At 38.9% G+C, this 18,382-nt stretch overlaps 1 protein-coding gene across 27 annotated transcripts in view; it reads left to right on the top strand.

Moving 5' to 3' along the window:
- KANSL1 (KAT8 regulatory NSL complex subunit 1) overlaps positions 1-18,382 on the top strand; it is a 195,250-nt gene that overhangs the window by 140,599 nt on the left and 36,269 nt on the right. For 19 of the 27 annotated variants that reach the window (XR_010152817.1, XR_010152816.1, XM_054671346.2 and 16 more), the window contains 3 exons: positions 2,081-2,182; positions 16,912-17,030; positions 17,847-18,042. Coding sequence is in view for 25 of the 27 variants with exons in the window: in XM_054671346.2 (XP_054527321.1) it covers positions 2,081-2,182; positions 16,912-17,030; positions 17,847-18,042 (417 nt within the window). In the remaining 2 variants the exon portion in view is untranslated. The remainder of the gene's footprint in view (positions 1-2,080; positions 2,183-16,911; positions 17,031-17,846; positions 18,043-18,382) is intronic. The other 8 variants (XM_063798414.1, XM_054671340.2, XM_054671338.2 and 5 more) reach the window with 1 other exon arrangement.

The following is an 18,382-nucleotide window of genomic DNA, read 5'->3' as shown; positions in this document are numbered from 1 at the left end:
CTGCAACCTACACCTCCCAGGTTCAAGCGATTCTCCTGCCTCAGCCTCCCAAGTAGCTGGGATTACAGGGGCTCACCACCACGCCCAGCTATTTTTTGTATTTTTACTGGAGACGGTGTTTCACTGCATCGGCCAGGCTGGTCTCGCACTCCTAACCGCAGCCTCCCCAAGTGCTAGGATTACAGGTGTGATCTACCACACCCAGCCTCCAATTCATTTTTGTTGTTGTTGTTGTTGTTGGAGATAGAGCCTTGGTCTGTCGCCCAGGCTGGTGTGCAATGGTATGATCTTGGCTCATTGCAACCTCTGCCTCCTGAGTTCAAGCGATTCTCCTTCTTCAGCCTTCCGAGTAGCTGGGACTATGGGCATGTGCCACGACGCCTGGGCAATTTTTGTATTTTTAGTAGAGATGGGGTTTCACCATGTTGGCCAGGCTGATCTTGAACTCCTGACGACCTCAGGTGATCCACCCGCCTCAGCTTCCCAAAGTGCTGGGATTACAGGTGTGAGCTGCCATGCCGGGACCCTCCAATTCATTTTTGATACGGGCTAAGTGTAGTCATATTCCAGAATAGGGAGGCAGTGCTTCTTTTGCTTCAAGAGAAAAAGAGATACATACTTCTTTTTAAAAAACTGAAATAAAATTCCATTTTTCTTTCTTAATGTTTTCCCCTTTTCTGCAGCTCGTATTTCATATTGGTTTTTTAGTTACAAGGACCCCAGGGATGGATCATCTGGTTTAGTGGCTCATAAGAGTCTGTCGTATGGCCTAGAGAGCTAAGACTAATAGTCACAATCCCTAGTTCCTCAAATCTATACTTTAGGATGTTCTTTGAGCCCAAACTAATCAAGTCTAGTGTTTTTCAACTTTACAAGTTTAGGACTTACCAGGGGAGCTTTTAAAGAATAGTAGAATATCCACCTCTGGGCATGGTGGTAGGCACCTGTCATCCCAGCTACTCCAGAGGCTGAGGTGGGAGGATTGCTGGAGCCCAGGAGTTTGAGATCAGCCTCGGTAACATAGTGGGGTTGGCGGGGTGGGGGAGGAGAGAGACACCCACCTCCATGTACCCACCATGTCCTGCCTCCCTTCCCCCATAAAAAGGTAGACTACCTGGCCCCACCCCCAGAGGTACTGAGTAGATGTTGGACCTAAGCCAGTATAGTTTGATAAGGTTCCCCAGGTGATTCTGATATTAAATTTCCATTAAGAGCTTCTTAATCTAGTTAGATCTCTACTTTTTAGACCAGAGAAAGAGATTGGGAACCCTGATCACTTGCATCCCAGTCTTTCGGTTATATAGTGTCATAGCCTTGTTTTTGTCACCTCTTCTGGTATACATGGTGGGATTCATATGTAGTATTTTGTTTTTTTTAATAATAAGATACCTTCTGCCTTTACCCATCCTGGCTCATTATACGTACAATGGGGAGGACTTGTGGGTTCATTTTTAATTTCTTTTTATGTAAATTGTTTCCTGGAATGAATTTCCAAAGGTCTGAATTTGAAATTGTCAAGCAGGAACTTCATCTGAAGTAATATTTATGCTTATGAAAAAAGCAGGTTCCTTTGGGCCAGCTTTTAAGAAGCTCTTGGTTTCTCATAAGTTGTACGGGACTGTTCCACATTTGTTTCATTCAGTTTTGTTTGTGCAGGTATAGTTGGTGGAGTACATGATTAAGAATAGTAGCATTTTCAGCTTAGTAAGTCATAAACTGCATTTGTTGGCTACAAAAACTGCATTGCTGCTGTTAATCTAGTGGGGTCTAGTAATATGGTATAAATGCCATAATCTGGTAAAGATTTCATATCTGAAAGATACGAATAAAGATGCTAAATGGCTGATGAGCCACGTAGGTCAGAGCAGTCAAGTGGCAGAGAGGGGAGCCTGGGTCTGCTGCTTGTTGAAATAGCTCTTTGGGAAAACAAAGCTGCTGCTGCTGTAGTTTGTTTCTGAACCATAGGGTAAGGAAGAGGGGGCCTCTAGTACACCAACAGTCCTTTTGAGACTTAACTCCTAAATTAAATTTGAAATTTATACTGCTCACTTATGCTATTTTTCTCCTCTCTATCCTGCAGGGGTTGATAGTTCTTGGGGAGGTACCTCCCCCAGAGCATACAACAGACTTATTTCTTCCGCTTAGTTCTGAGGTGAAGACAGATCATGGGACTGATAAATTGGTAAGTATAAAAGATAGAAAGGGGGAAATGCGTGAGAATTAAGGGTGTTGTCTTGGCACACCGTTTTTTCTCTGTAACTAGGGTCCTTGCATTGGCTGAAGGAGGGGAACTATATCTACTTTTATCACTTTTGGCGTTTTAAGATCTGAATTCCTGAATAGGGAATCTAGGGCCCCTCCTGCAGCTGTGTAGCTGACCGTAGGATTAAAAGCAGCTCCAATTCTCAAGACACTACAGCCAGAGCAAGTAAGGCTTTAGGGAGTATCATTGGGAATCAGGAGACCTGGGTGTGGCTCTGACACCTGAGACATAAGGTCACCTTTCTGGGCCACTCTAATATATTATAGCCTTTTCATTAAAAGTTTAGACTAGAGGTTAAATTCACAAGAACATTGAAAATGGTCTCTGTGGGTGACTCACTGTTATTCTATAATGAGCATTAAACTGTCATTTTCTGTTTCCTTCTGTATCCTAGCTCTACTGTGATTCCTTCTCTTTCCTGGTGTCTCTCAATACCATAGTTAATTTTCTTTCTGAATTCCAAGAGCACTTGTTCTTTTCACTTTTTTACTTTGCCTAAAAGGTTACTGGGTTTTATGAATATTCATATTTCTTGATTTAAGTCTCCATAACTTAATTAGAAATTCCAAAGTCCCACAACAGTAGTTTATTATTTTGATTATGCTTCAGATAATAAAGCTAGTATGAAGTGATGGCTTTTTAAATGGTGAGTTAAGCAAGCTGTTCTTGTATCTGCAAATAAACCAACCTTATAGTTCTTTTATTTATTTTAATCATTGTTAGCAGGAACTCATGATGTGGTGGAAACTAAATTTTCTCTGAGGCAGATATCGGAGATGTTTAGATCTTGGAAAGATCTCTCACCTAATTTTGAAAGCCAGCCACTGTTGCTAGAGATAAATGTGAAGACACTAGAAGATTGATAGTTCTTAACTGGAAAGTAGTTTTGAATAAATTAAAGAGCAGAATGCCAAGTTTTGCCACTATTTAAATCTATAATATAAGTTCATTGCATGCTGTTTACAGATCTTTTTTAAGTTATTAATGAAACTTTTAGTGAATGGTCTAATCAGGGTAAAAATTGTTAAGTGAGAAAGGAAACATAGATACATTGGTGGTATGGGTACAGGAAACATGAAACATGAGGCATATGTGATAGGGGAGTAAGTTCTATGTAGATACTTATATATTTGTATATAGAATTTAGGGATTCCAAACTTTTTTGAGTAATCTCCCTGTAGTCATGTTTTCTCTTACCTCGGCACTTCTGAAGGACAGGGCATAACAGTCCTCCATTGTGTTACTAATCCTCATTGTCTTAAAAAATCCACAGTGATTGTGAGACAGTTTATACAGATTCACTTGTACACACACACTCTTTAGGAGCTTGGTCCTTTCCCTACCCTTCATTCATTTACTTGTGTGTTAAATTGTAAGATTCCTGTGTGTGTATTAAATTGTAAGATTCTTGAAGGTCAAGACCATCTTTCCCTTTGTGTTGGCCATACTAGTTTCAACATTGTGCAATAGAATGCTTTTTGGATTAAGTAAAATAAATAATGAAAACAACTAAGTATACACTGTCACTATTTTGTCAAGGAGAGATTACCCCTTCCCTGTTTTCGTGAATTATCTACCCTTTATGAATATATCCATGCTTTCTGAAAAGCGTTCAGAAAGTATTAGAGAAGACAGGGGTTGGGGGGTGGGGTGGGGGGAGCAGGGACAATACATTTCCATTGTTTATTATTAGTAGAATGGGCGCAGAGCATATGTTTCTTAAAAGCTATTGACTTAAATTTTTAAAATGCCAAATATTTGCAAAGCTGTGCGTATGTCAATTGCCAGGCAAAGTTTTTCTGTATAAGAAGGCAGTATTTAACTTTGCTTGTTTGTTCCCCAGGTTTTTTTGTTTTGTTTTGTTTTAAATTTTAGGAAAGTGACTTTTCTCAGTTTTGCTTAAAAAAAAAAAAAAATTAGGTTGCCCGGGACAGAGGGCAACTGTAGGTTTTCATACCCACATGTAACCAGCCTGTTTTCCATTTTGTTAATTTTTTCCCCAAATGGAGGTAGGTGTATTTATTCCTTTTTTTTTTTTTTTTTTTTTTTTAAGACAGGCTCTTGCTCTGTCACCCAGGCTGGAGTGTAATCGCACAATCATAGCTCACTTCAGCCTCAAACTCCTGGACTGCGCTTGTTTATTACCCAAAAATATATTTGAAGACTTGTAGTTTAAAAATAATAATGTCAGAGGTATTTTCTGTTATGTTTAATTTTTTTATTCTCATTTCTGAAACTCAGCTGGAATTAACAAAAAAAATCAGCGTCTTTAGAATTGTCAAAATATAGTTTCAAAACATTAGATATAATTCTTTTCTTTTTCTTTCTCTCTCTCTCTGTCTCTCTCTCCCCTCTCTCTTCTTTTTCTCTCTTTCTTTCCATCTTTTTAGACAGGGTCTTATTCTGTCACCCAGGCTGGAGTGCAGTGGTGCGACCTTGGCTCACTGCAGCCTCTACCTCTCAGGTTCAAGTGATCCTCGCACCTCAGCTTCCCAAGTAGCTGGGACTACAGGCATGTGCCACCATGTCTGGCTAATTTTTGTATTGTTTGTAGAGATGGGGTTTTACCAAGTTGCCCAGGCTGGTCTCAAACTCCTCAGCACAAGCAATCCGCTGGCCTTGGCCTCCAAAACTGCTGGGATTACAGGTGTGAACCACTGCACCAGCCTAGACATAATTCCTAAATATATAGTGATTTACTGAATAACAAGGGAATCATGATGGTGGCCAAACTGTTAACAGTATTTTAATACCAGATAAAAAGGAAGAATGCAGGAATATGATTACTCAGTAGCATACAAAAGTTATTAATATCCTATAGAACAATAAAGCTGTAACTTTGGACATTGTTTTCAACAAGATGCAAACCAACTTTAACTTGTCAGCATTCTAAAATAAACATCCAGTAAGACTTCTGGGCCCTAATCAATTATAGATAGTAGGTAAAACAAAGTTAAATAATTTATGGAGAGTCAGATGTTTCCTGGGTGGGCTTATTAGGTAATGTCCCAGTGGTACACTGCAAGGATAATAGTCTTTTTGCTTTATTTCCAAACAGGATGATTGTTTATTGACAGAACCAGTATATATCTGCTTGGGTCTTGAATACAGTACAGATATTTTTGAACTAAGTTGTTCTAAAAGGACCCAACCTATGAGCAAAAGAACTGGAGACTGAATTCATGGGTGAACCTTTTTTGAGTCATGGAGCAAATCAAGGAATATTTTCTGGGTTAGGGAAGTGGGTACTGTTTTTATACCACAGAGTAGTGGGTTAGAGAAAGGGAAGACCTAAGGAGGAATGCCTAGAAAAATGCCTCTTTTTTAATTTTAACCTCTTCATTCTGACTTCTGACTCAAAGGCAGTTTTAAAGGTGTAAGGCTAGCTGAGGGAGAGAAAACTTAACGGGCCTCTAGCTTGGTAGCTGCCGATAAGTCATGTGTGTACAGATAAATGCTTCTGTGAAATTTAAGACTCCTTTTGAACAAAGAGGGTGTGCCCTTGGAAAGAGAGCATGTAAAAAGCGGTTGAGAGTTGTTCTCTAGTGTTCTGAAACATGCCTTTTATCTTCCCCACCTTCTCATTCTCTCTCTTCAATAAATAGAAGCCTGCTTTCCCCTGCTTAAGAAAAAGTAATGAGCAAAGAAGGGCAAGCTTGGAACCTGTGCATATTACTAGGTAAATTACTCAACAATGTCAGCAAAATTTCAGACAGAAAGTATTGCCAGGAAGAGATGAGAGCATTCTCACTCCATGTGCCCCAGAGCTTCTAGAATTCAATAGTCACCGCTTCATGGGCTTGTATATTATCAGAGGATGGAGTTCAGGGCTGCCAAGTAGGTAGAAATTGAAGGAGGGGGATAGTGGCAAAGAGGGAGCTATGGGAGATGGGGAGGGGCATAGGCCCACAATCTATTTGAGCCCCTTTCAGATCTTTGTGCTCACCCCTGACCTGCACGTTTAGGGAAGATTTTATAGGGCATAGTGGAAAGCAATAATTGGAAGGCTGAAAGAGCTGAGCAAAGATCATCATTGCCTAATGCAGGGAAGGCAGAATTTGGAGTTCGAATTCCAACTAGACTTGGCAAAAACCTGAGGGCTTTGATTGAAACCAATAAAGGCTCACACTTAAGGAGTTAATGTTTCCCAGGACGAAGGCATTCACCATAGGATTAAGGAGGGAACCAAAATAGACTCCACTATGCTTTTATAAAAACAAAACTAGCTCCACAAAATGAAGGTAACCAGGTAGTAGTAGTATGCCTGCTAGAACAAAAATCAACACTCTTTAGGAAAAGCTAACTAAATTCAGAGTCTCTATAATGTATTGCATACATTGTCTGTATATAATAGAAAATTACCATACATATGAATAAACATGAGAATATGATTCTTAGTCATGAGGAAAAAGAAAAAAAAAGATGGAAAAAAATTGCGGAACTTAATGACTGGATTTTTGAATTTAAACAGTCAGTTTACAAATGTATGAAACTTTAGGCCGAGCACGGTGGCTCATGCCTGTAATCCCAGTACTTTGGGAGGCCGAGGTGGGTGGATCACCTGAGGTCAGAAGTTTGAGACCAGTCTGGCCAACATGGTGAAACCCTATCTCTACTAAAAATACAAAAATTTATCCAGGCGTGGTGGCAGACACCTGTAATCCCAGCTACTCGGGAGGCTGAAGCAGGAGAATCGCTTGAACTCAGGAGACAGAGGTTGCAGTGAGCCGAGATCATGGCACTGCACTGCAGCCTGGGCAACAGAGTGAGACTCCGTCTCAAAAATAAAATTAAAAAATCATGAAACTTCAAGAATAATAACCATGAGAATCACAACATTGTAGTAAAAATCGTGAAAATCAAAGGTGAAGACCTTATTCCTGAGCTGTGATGCTGTTTAAAAATTAGGAAAAAAACCTAACGCCTAACATCACACTACTTGGTGAAAGTGCTTGTTTTGTTGGCCTACAATTAGGAAAAAAATATATCCTAAAAATATTGTAAGCTGGGCACAGTGGCTCATGCCTGTAATCCCAGCACTCTGGGAGGCCAAGGTGGGCGGGTCGCTTGAGCCTCAGAGTTCAAGACCAGCTCCAGCAACCTGACGAAACCCCATCTCTACAAAAAGATACAAAAATGCGCCTGGTGTGGGGGTGTGCACCTGTAGTCCTCACTACTCTGGAAGCTGAGGTGGGAGAATTGCTTGAGCCCAGGTGGTGGAGGTTGCACTGAGCTGAGATCACGCTACTGTACTTGAGCCTGGGCAACGGAGTGAGACCCTGCCTCAAACAAACAAAAACATTGTACTCTGTCTTGGCTAATGCAATACTGCAAGAAAAAAGCAATTAAAGGCATGGAAATTGGAAAAGGTAGGGCAAAACTGCTTGTATTTGAAGATATGATACTTAGAAACCCCATGGAATTCCCTAAACCTGTGAGAATTAGAGATTTAGCCAAGGTCTCCAGATGCGGGGTCAATATATAAAAGTCAATTCTATTTTTATTTATTAGAGCAAACAACTGAAAAATAACCCGGAGAAACAGTTCCATTTGCGGTAGTATCAAGAAACATAAAATACTTAGGAATAAATCTAACAAAAGACGTTAATGACTTTATTGCTGAAACCATAAAACTTCTGAAAAAGATTACATAAGTGAACGGAGATGTATGCTATATTTATGTGTTAGAAGAGCCAATGTTAGACACACAGATTCAATGCAAACCCAGTGAAAAATCCCAGCAAGATTTTTTGGTTTATGTTGTGTTGTTTTTGGTAACAATTGAACATTGATTTTCAAGTATGTATGGAAACATTAAGTATTTTCAAGAGCCAAAACAATTTTTTTTTTTTTTTTTGAGATGAAGTCTCTCCCTGTCACTCAGGCTGGAGTTCTGTGGTGTGATCTGGGCTCACTGCAACCTCCACCTCCTGGGTTCAAGTGATTCTTCTGCCTCAGCCTCCCGAGTAGCTGGGATTACAGGCGTGTGCTACCACACCCAGCTAGTTTTTGTATTTTTAGTGGAGACGGGGGTTTCACCTTGTTGGCCAGGCTAGTCTTGAACTCCTGACCTCAAGTGATCCGCCTGCCTCGGCCTCCCAAAGTGCTGGGATTACAGGCGTGAGCCACTGCACCTGGCCAGTAGCCAAAACAATTTTTAAAAACAAGAACCAAATTGGAGGAGTCACACTCTCCTCCTACTACCTGATTTCCAGCCTTCTTACAAAGTTAATTTAAAATTTATAATTTGCTTTTAACAATGTTTGATAGATAATGAAAGTTAGTAAAAGCTAATTGTCATTGTTCCAGACTGCACTTTATGTCTGAAAGACTAAGTAGAACCAGGTATCTATCTTTTCTTGAGTGCTTCTTGTTCTTCCAACAAGCATAAAATGGGAGTGCTGGAGGGAGTCAGTAAAGGTAGTTTCCTAGGGAAGGATGGACTGTTTTCTGAGTCTTATGGACTTGCTGAAGCATGGTGTAGGGAGTAATGTGTAATGCAGCATAGGCTTGAAAGAGCCTGGCATGATCAGGTAACTGCAAATACTTTTCTGTGATGGAGTGTTGGATATTTTGGCCAATTCAGAATGGATTCTATATTTATCTTAAGTGAGTACTGTAACTGATAGGAACCTGTAGACTGTACAGATTTATGTATGAATGAAGTTTGTTTTATTAATGCTAGATACATTTTTTCTTCATTCTTTTAAAATATGATTTTAGGCTGGGCACGGTGACCTAAAATACCAGCACTTTGGGAGGCAGAGGTGGGCAGATCACCTGAGGACAGAAATTTGAGACCAGCCTGGCCAACATGGTGAAACCCCGTCTCTACTAAAAATACAAAAATTAGCCAGGTGTGGTGGTGTGCGCCTGTAATCCCAGCTACTCGGGAGGCTGAGGCACAAGAATCACTTGAACCCAGGAGGCAGAGGTTGCAATGAGCCAAGATTGTGCCACTGCATTCCAGCCTGGTCAACAGAGCGAGATTGTGTCAGAAAGAAAGAGAGAGAGTGTGTGTGTTGAAATAGTAGTACAGAGTCTCCGTACGGAGCTTTCTCTAATCTTAACACATCTTGTCACAATAATCGTTAATTATCAGAACCACGAAATTAACATTGAAATTAACATTGAACTTATACAAAGTAATAGACATACTTTATTTGAATTTCTGTATTATTAGTTTTCTTATTAATGTCCTTTCTGTTGTCCAGAATCTATCATTGCTTTTAGTTTTTGCGTCTCTAAATGTCCTTCAATATGTGAGAGTTCTCAGTTTTTGTCTTTCATTACTTGGATACAAGATTTCTGGTCAGTTATTTTGTATAGCGTTCCAGAAATTGGTGTTTTCTCATTATTAGAGGTTACGCATTGTTTTACAGGAATGCCACAGAAGATACTGTACCCTTCTCTACACCACAGGGGGTTCATGATTTTGACTTGTCTTTCTAATAGTGATGATAGGTTTGTTCCCTTGGTTAAGGTGGTGCCTGACAGGTTTCTCCTCTGTAAAATTAGCATTTTTCCCTTTGTAATAACTGACAATATTTATTTATTTATTTATTTAGAGATAGGGTCTCACTTTGTCACCCAGGCTGGAGTGCAGTGTCGCAGTCACCACTCCAGCCTTCACCTCCCTGGCTCAGCTATCCTGCCATCTCTCAGCCTCCCAAGTAGCTGGGATCACAGGCATGTGCCACCATGCCTGGCACATTTTTCTGTTTTTTTGTAGTGACAAGGTTTTGCCATTTTGCCCCGGCTGGAATAAATGACTGTCTTATAGGGAGACACTATGTAAATATTCTGTTGCTCATTATATTTTTACTCATAATTTTATTGTTCACTGATGACTTTTTCCTACAGCAATTATTGCTGTGTTGTTTACTAAAGGGTGGTGGTTCTACTTCCTACCTACATTAAATGGAATTCTGTTAGGAAGAGGTGTCTTCCGCCCTCATTTATTTACTCATTCATTGACTCAGTTGTGAATATCAGGATGGACCCATGGATATTTATTTTATTTAATAGATTATAACCTATTACTGTTTATACAGTTGCTCCAGTTATCTCAACTTTGGGTATTGGGCGCTCTTTCAGATTGGCTCCTGTGTCCTTTTAGCATGTACCGCTTATATTTTGAAATACTTTCTACTACTAGATGTTCCAGGTTCCTCTTGTATTTTGCCTACTTCAGCTCAGGTTCCTTTTATTAGGAACTAAAATCTGAGTACTAGTTGTGCTCATTGTTACTTCGTAAGTGTCACTGCTTCTAGGATGTCTCAAAAGGCAAAGCAAGGAAACATATGTATCTATGCTCACACGTGCACACACACACATCTATATTTCTGTATCTACTTAACCTGTATATATATATAAAAAACCGTAAGTTCATACCAGTTCAACACAGCAGCCTTCCCCCTTCCTTATTGATACTCGTTTAATCCTAGTACCCGTATAGTCTCACAGTTGTCATCTAGTACCCCTGTGAAAAACACATTTGCTAACTAGAGTACAATATTTTTGTACAGTATGTTAACTGTTATGCAGTCAAAATACAGTTTTCTGAAGTTACGTAGGTTAGTTATTTCCTTCCACCAAATCTTTCAGTATGGTTATGTTGTTTTGTAATACAGTTAGGTTCATTTGTTACTACAATATTCAATTCTAGCCTTCCCTGTTTTCCCCACCCCGCATTGTTAATTTTTATTTTTGTATGGGAAACATTACTGTGGTTCTAAAAAAGCTATACATTCTTCTTTGTATCCTTTTCTCACTCAATGTCCTGTAGGTTAGCAATTTCAGTACGTTTTGGGTTATCTTTCCTGTATTTTTTTGCACCGATGAGCAGACACATGTATATATTTTTAAAAATCTCCTTCTTGGATAAATATTTTTTAAAATACTAGATTTGACGTTAAGGAGGGTTTTGTTTAGCCAAAAACATTGCTTCTATGGCAATTAACAAGTAACACATTATTTGTGTGTTAGTTTCTGTTTGTAAAATGATCCTGCTCCTTTACCCTTTCCTTGCTCATCCTACTTTACAGAAGTGATGAGAAAAACAAGTGTACTATTAAGTGAAGAGCTAATGCTTTCTCAGAAGAAAGGCATGCTAAAAATGTAAGCTATTGCTGTTTCTTTTTACACAGTCCAAGATACATCTTCATTCCATTGGTGTAAGTAGGAATACTCTTCCTTTCTTTGAAGTTTTGCAGTCACTAGGGACAGTGAGTGGTTCATTGGCCTGACAAGGGTTTTGGGATAGAAGGTAAAGGGACAGATATTGGCCAAGAAATATTTGACCCACAGTGTTAGAAAACACTGACAAGTTAGGTCTTTTATAATAAATTGGGCTATGGATAAATAAGTTGAACAATAAGAATTTAAGATGCATTTTTGCATTTGCTATATTTCTTTAAATTCTAGATAGTTATTTTCAAGTGTTGGTAAACATAAATCTTAGGTTTAGGAACCATTGGATTAGTAACAGCATTATGCTAATCAAAACTTTAAAAAAATGAGTTCAAAATTGTTCTCATGTAATTATATAGATTTTCTTTTATCCTCAACCTGCAGAAGCCGGAAAGTGAGGCACATAGCCCCACATAGGCAGAAATTAAAGCCTAGGCAATAACTTAGTGAAAATGGAATTTTCAGAACATTCCACTTCTTGTTTAGTACAATTTTATGGCCATGGTGCTAGCTAATGGAAATGGCTAGTATACTATTTATAGGCCAGCAATATTTTGGTGAATTTAAGCGAAACTATGCTCAGTATCATTGAAATGGGGGTGGGGTGGGCTTGAGACATGAAATCAATCATACAAAGTCAAAAACTATTTTAACCCAGGAATAAGTTAAGTTCCTGTCACCCAGTTAGCATTTTCTTTCCATTTTAATGTTTGTCAGAAAGGGAATAACTAACCAAAACTGAACTGTTGACTTTTCTAGCCAAATGAATGTGATACATTTAAAAAATGACATTGCAAGCAGGTGCGACATGGCATTAATTGAATAAAGTAAAAATACATATTTGCAGGTAGAGTTTAATTTTATTGTGTGCTTTTAAGTGTGTGGCTCTCTGTTTTTACCCCTTAACCCTCTCTACTTTTTGGTAAAACAAATCTAGTAGACATTGGTTCTTAGACCCTAGAAAAAACCACCCCCGTAAAAACTATTTAGTCTTAGCTTTTCATTCAAGGCCTCTTTGTCACGCTTACTTGATCTGGCCCAGAGTGGAGTAATGAATCAGATGCCTGCTTTATGTGAATAACAAATTTGAATCTCATTGCTATGTTAGTAATTTTATGCTGTACACCTGGCCCTTTCAATCGGGGGGGGGGGGGGTGGGAAAAACAATTCAGCAACCCTCCTTGCTACCTTTAACTGTAAGATTACTCCAAAAGATAATCCCCTAGGGCCCTGCTTTGGAGAGAAGGGGATTACAGAGGCACTCTGTCTACCACTTTAGCTTTTCTACTCTTTTCTTTCTGGCTGTGGGATGCATAAACCCTGAGTTCATCTCAACATCAAATAAAATTCAAATGGAAGCTTCAATGATAATCCTTATCTTCTAGGTAGGAGAGTCTTAAGTTCTTTCATCCTTTTTGCAGTTGCCTATTGGATAGCAGATATCTCAGTCATGCTTTAGTTTTCTAAAAACACTAATGATGTAAACCACTGCAGTAGTAATAAGCTGAAATTAGTATGCGGATTTAATATTTCTTAAGTGTTTGTTAATGTTTCTCTATCCTCTGCATTTGCAGCCTTTTAGACTGCAGGATAGGAAATGTTCATTTTTTCTCAAGGGAGAGTGCCTGCATTTAAGGAGCTAGGTGAAATTACATGTGTTTGTGTGTTATGTTTTTCTTTTTCCAAATGGAACACTGTGATTGGGATTAATATTTTAAGCTCTTTGCATTGATGATGGGTTGCAGGACATGTCCAAATGCCTGCTGTTGGATACTAGCTTGATTGCAGAATTTCCCAAGATCTTAAGTAGATCCTTCCTGAGTATCCAGTGCTTCCTTTTTTGTGGCTGGGAATGCAGGCCAGCCACAGTCCCTTTCTGATGTTTATGCTCTTGATCTCTGTATACCTCTATGTTCTTGACAACATTTCCATGTTAATAATGTGTTGCCTGTTGACTTCAATTTTGATTTGGGGGCTGAGTTACTCCAGGAAGATTCAGGTTTCTATAAGAAAATCAATAACATTCATGTTAAAGCTGAATAGCATTTAAATATATACACCTGCAGACATGAGAAACAAGACAGGCTGTTATAGCAGTAGTAGTGAGCTATATGGATCGTGACATTACTGGTGATTTTACTTGACATATTCTTCTTTAGACTTTGTATAAGAAAGATAAATGTTTTGAAATGAGACTTTGTTAGAGAATGGCAACATTTTATCTTGACAAGTGTTCTTGCAGTTAAATCTCATAATCCCTACCAGAAAAACTTAATCAAATGGAGAGTCAGTCAACCCGTTACTTAAACGTAGTACCTTCTAGAACACGTGAAGGCACTACCATATAAATTATATATACCATATATAAATCAAATATACCATATAAATTATATATACCATATATAAATCAAATCACTGCCATAATTTAATGCCGAAATAAAAACAAACAGCATTTTTAAACAGCATTTTTCTATTGAAACTTTTTCATCTAAACCAGAACTTCTGAAATCTAGAATACCTATAACATGCCTGAAGTTATACATCTGTTAATACCAACCTGAATCTTAAATTCTTTTGATTTTTCTTGTTCTTTGTCATACCATATTTGTTTAGCCTTTTTGAGGTTTCCCCTGTGTAGTAAATCCTTACTAGCATTCAGGAGGGTATTTGGTTTTATGGGGGTTTCTTTTTAATACAAAACTATTACCTAAAATGTAAAGAAAATTTCAGAATAGTTTTACAACTGTAACACTCTTTGTCTTGTTGTTATCTGTGTATGTATATTTTTAGTCACTACAACTGTATTAAACTATTATTTTTTTCTCTTGAAATCTCTTCTTGCATAAGAGAAGAAATATCCTTTATGATTCTTTTTAATATTTTGATTTGGTGTACCACAACTGATAACTATAGTTATAATGCTTATAACATTTAGATTATTGATATCATTGCAGTGACCACCTTTGTGAATAAGATTTTTGGGGGTGTGTTTGTTGAGTTACTCCTTTAGGGTAGATTTTAAAAAATTGGTTAGAATATTTTGTCAGAAGATAGGAATATCCTTATAGCTCTTGCTGCTTAATACCGTGTTGCTTTCCAAGGGAAATCTGCATAGAGCTTAAGGCAATGTGTCTATGCCAGATTTACTGTAATTTTTGATAGCATTGACAATTGTTCAAGATGTTTGTGATATCTTAGTAGATGTACAGGGTATCCAGCAAAAAAGACAGCCTTTCCTCGGTGTTCACTCATTGTAGCATACTTATATGACTTGTCTGTGTATATAGTTTGATCTGTATTTTAGGATAATTTGTATTAAAACTTTTAGATTATCTTCTCAATCTGTTTTTTGTTTTTGTTTGTTTTTTGTTTTGTTTTGTTTTGGAGACAGTCTCTCTCTCTTTCCCAGGCTGCAGTGCAGTGGCGTGATTTGGCTCACTGCAGCCTCCACTTCCTGGGTTCAAGTGATTCTTGTGCCTCAGCCTCCCGGAGGAGCTGGGATTACAGACAGGCGCCACCATGCCCAACTAATTTTGTATTTTTAGTAGAAATGGGATTTTACCATGTTGGCTAGGTTGGTCTCGAACTCCTGACCTCAGGTGATCTGCCTGCTTCAGCCTCCCAAAGTGCTGGGATTACAGGCATGAGCCACCACACCCAGCCTCAATCTGTTCTTTTTGATGCTTGTCTAGGACTACTTTCAGGTTCAGTCCTTTGGTGTTTTATCCTTGGGGGTATAAAGACAAAAGAAATCAGTATTGAAAAGTAGAATTTCAGCCTCAAAATATTTACCTTGAAAGCATTTGTAGGAAGCATTTATAGGAATATTTACCTTGAAAGCTTTTATAGGAAAGAGAACTTCATCGTGCCCCAGAGTCAGTTCAAGTGTAAGGAGACAGGTTAGGTGTGGTGGCTCACACGCCTGTAGTCCCAGCATTTTGGGAGGCCGAGGAGGGCAGATCAGTTGAGGTCAGAAGTTCAAGAACAGCCTGGCCAACATGGTGAAACCCCATCTCTACTAAAAATACAAAAATTACATGGGCATGGTAGTGTGTGCCTGTAATCCCAGCTACTCAGGAGGCCAAAGCAGGAGAATCGCTTGAACCAGGGAGGTGGAGGCTACGGTGAGCTGCTATCATGCCACTGCACTCCAGCTTGGGCGGGATAGCGAGTCTTCATCTCAAAAAAATAAAGTAAGGAGTCAAAGACCCATAGCCTTTCTGGGATAGTTCAACAATTGCTAGAACTGAGGGATAGCTGCATTTGTTGCTTTATTGCCTATACCTCAGAGGTGCTATATGACTGGCATTCATACTGTTCCTATCCCTTTTGAGCCTAGTAAATATATAATTTGTTTTGAATACTGCAAATCACACTTTTTCTATTCTTTCTCATCTGTTATTTCATTTTATATTCTAAACATATTTGATTTGAATACTCTAAAGACAATAGTTAGTATCTGATAGCATCAGATAATTAGATTCATTGAGATTTTATTAACTTTGTTTTCTGTCAGGGAAAAATGTGTGTGTGTGTTTATTTATTTATTCATTGAGACAGGGTCTCACTCTGTCACCCAGGCTGGAGTGCAGTGGCATGATCATGGCTCACTGCAGCCTCTGCCTCCCGGCTCAGGTGATCCTTCTCCCACCTCAGCCTCCTGAGTAGCTGGGACTACATGCACGCACCACCATGCCCGGCTAATTTTGTATTTTTTTGTTGTAGAGATGGGGTTTTGTCATGTTTCCCAGGCTGGTCTTGAACCCCTGGGCTCAAGAGATACTCCTACCTTTGCCTCTCAAAATACTGGGGTTACAGTCATGAGCCACCATCCCTGGCCTGTGTGTATATTTTTAAACAAAGCATAGTTTTTAGAAAACAAGCTTCTAGCATACCCTGTTAGAGTTAAGCAGATACTAACTACATTTAAATTTCCTCTTAGTCATCTTGATACTGATGTTAGTATATCCTTCTTGATCATTAGTTGAAAGCTTATGTTACTGTGTAATTGTTTTGCTAAGCTTCTGTTCCATAGAATTATTGAGGTCATTTTCCTGTCAATAGGTACTTACTTTTAGTCTGTACATTTGGATTCCTCATCCCTCTTCCCCCCAAAGCAAAAGCTAATATCATATTCTCCTTCTCTCTGTCAACCTCTCTCTCTCTCTTTTTAATTAGAGATGAGGTCTCGCTGTGTTGCCCAGGCTGGTCTCAAAACTCCTGGTCTCAAGCGATCCTCCTGCCTTGGCCTCCCAAAGTGCTGCAATTACAGTTGCGAGCCATCATACCTGACCACTGATTCTCTTATTTTCTTTTTCCTCAGTCATTCAAGTTGTGTTTTTCAAATTGATCATAAGTTTTAGGTGCTTTGTGCAAATGAAGTGGTGGTGCTTTTCAGGCAGGGGTGTGCGTGCTTGGGTACATGTTAATTTTTTTTTTTCCTTTTTCTTAATCAGATTGAGTCTGTTTCTCAGCCACTGGAAAACCATGGTGCCCCTATTATTGGTCATATTTCAGAGTCACTGTCTACCAAATCATGTGGAGCACTCAGACCTGTCAATGGAGTTATTAATACGTAAGTTTTAGCTCTTCTACTTCCTACACTTAGTAGACTTGTAAAGGTGTTTTGGAGCTCTTAGTTCTCTTTAGCCGGGACTGACCCTGGTTTAAAGAAGCGGAAGCCTTATCACTTAGTAACATTTTTAATCTTCACTGTATAATGAAGCAGTGCATTTTAATTAATTGTATATTTTCCTTTTACCTACTAAAATGGAGTGGACATGGAGTAAAATAAAAGACACTACAGTTACTGTGAATTATTATTGTTTTAATCTTGCAGGAATTCCTCAGAAGTGTTTATATTAACCTCCTCTGCTTAGGACAGATTAGATCTCCAAGGGCTATGTTTGTAAATCTGTATTTATGAAGATTCAAGGGCGAAAACAAAAGATTCAGGGAGATTCTGTACAAGTGAATGATGTGTACAACACCCTTAAAATTCAGGTTTCATAGAACTGATTCTAAGGAAGCCCATTAACATTTGCAAAATTCATCATTTTCTAACCAACTGTAGTTCTCTAGACTTTATTTACTCATGTGTTTGATGTAGAGGAGAACTCAATCACTAGAACTTGAGTTTATTTACTGACTTTTATCTTTCAGACATGATGTAGTTAATGTGCACCAAGAACCTTACACATAAGCACACACAGGTAGATTAACAGACATCAAGAGGAGACCTGCTTCTGCTCTAGAATGCTTCTTTGTGCCTGAACATTAGCAAATAGAGGTTGAACTAGTATAAGAGGCTTTGTTTCTTTGTGTTTTCTTGTTGTTTATTTATTTTGTTTCTTTGTGTGTTCTGAGAATACTCTTCCTTCCCCTTGTATAGTCTTCAGCCTGTCTTGGCAGACCACATTCCAGGTGACAGCTCTGATGCTGAGGAACAATTACATAAGAAGCAACGACTGAATCTCGTCTCTTCATCATCTGATGGCACCTGTGTGGCAGCCCGGACACGTCCTGTACTGAGCTGTAAGAAGCGGAGGCTTGTTCGACCCAACAGCATCGTTCCTCTTTCCAAGAAGGTCGGTACAGATGAGAGTTGGTCATTGTCAAGCAGTGAGCCAGATGCTCAGATAGAGTCAGTCTCTTGCCAACTTTGGTGTTTTCTAAACTTGGCTAACCACCAAGGTCTTCTGGGGAGCTTTATAAAATACTAGGTTCCTGGGCCCTGTTTGCTCTGGAGTTGGATGTTGGAATCTTGTTTTCAGAAAACACAAAGCTCCTAGGTGACTCTGCAGCTAGTTTTGAAAACCACTGTCTTGAGCTTTTTAATAGAAATGGGAGAGATTGAAAGTTTAAGTACTGCCCTTAACACTTTGAAGGAGAATAGTGCGCCCTCTCACCTTCACTGTTATCACTGAA

Source organism: Pan troglodytes, chromosome 19, assembly GCF_028858775.2.
Source record: "Pan troglodytes isolate AG18354 chromosome 19, NHGRI_mPanTro3-v2.0_pri, whole genome shotgun sequence".
Taxonomy (NCBI): domain Eukaryota; kingdom Metazoa; phylum Chordata; class Mammalia; order Primates; family Hominidae; genus Pan; species Pan troglodytes.
The sequence above is the reverse complement of the archived record's forward strand: the minus strand, read 5'-3'. Positions and strand labels throughout refer to the sequence as shown.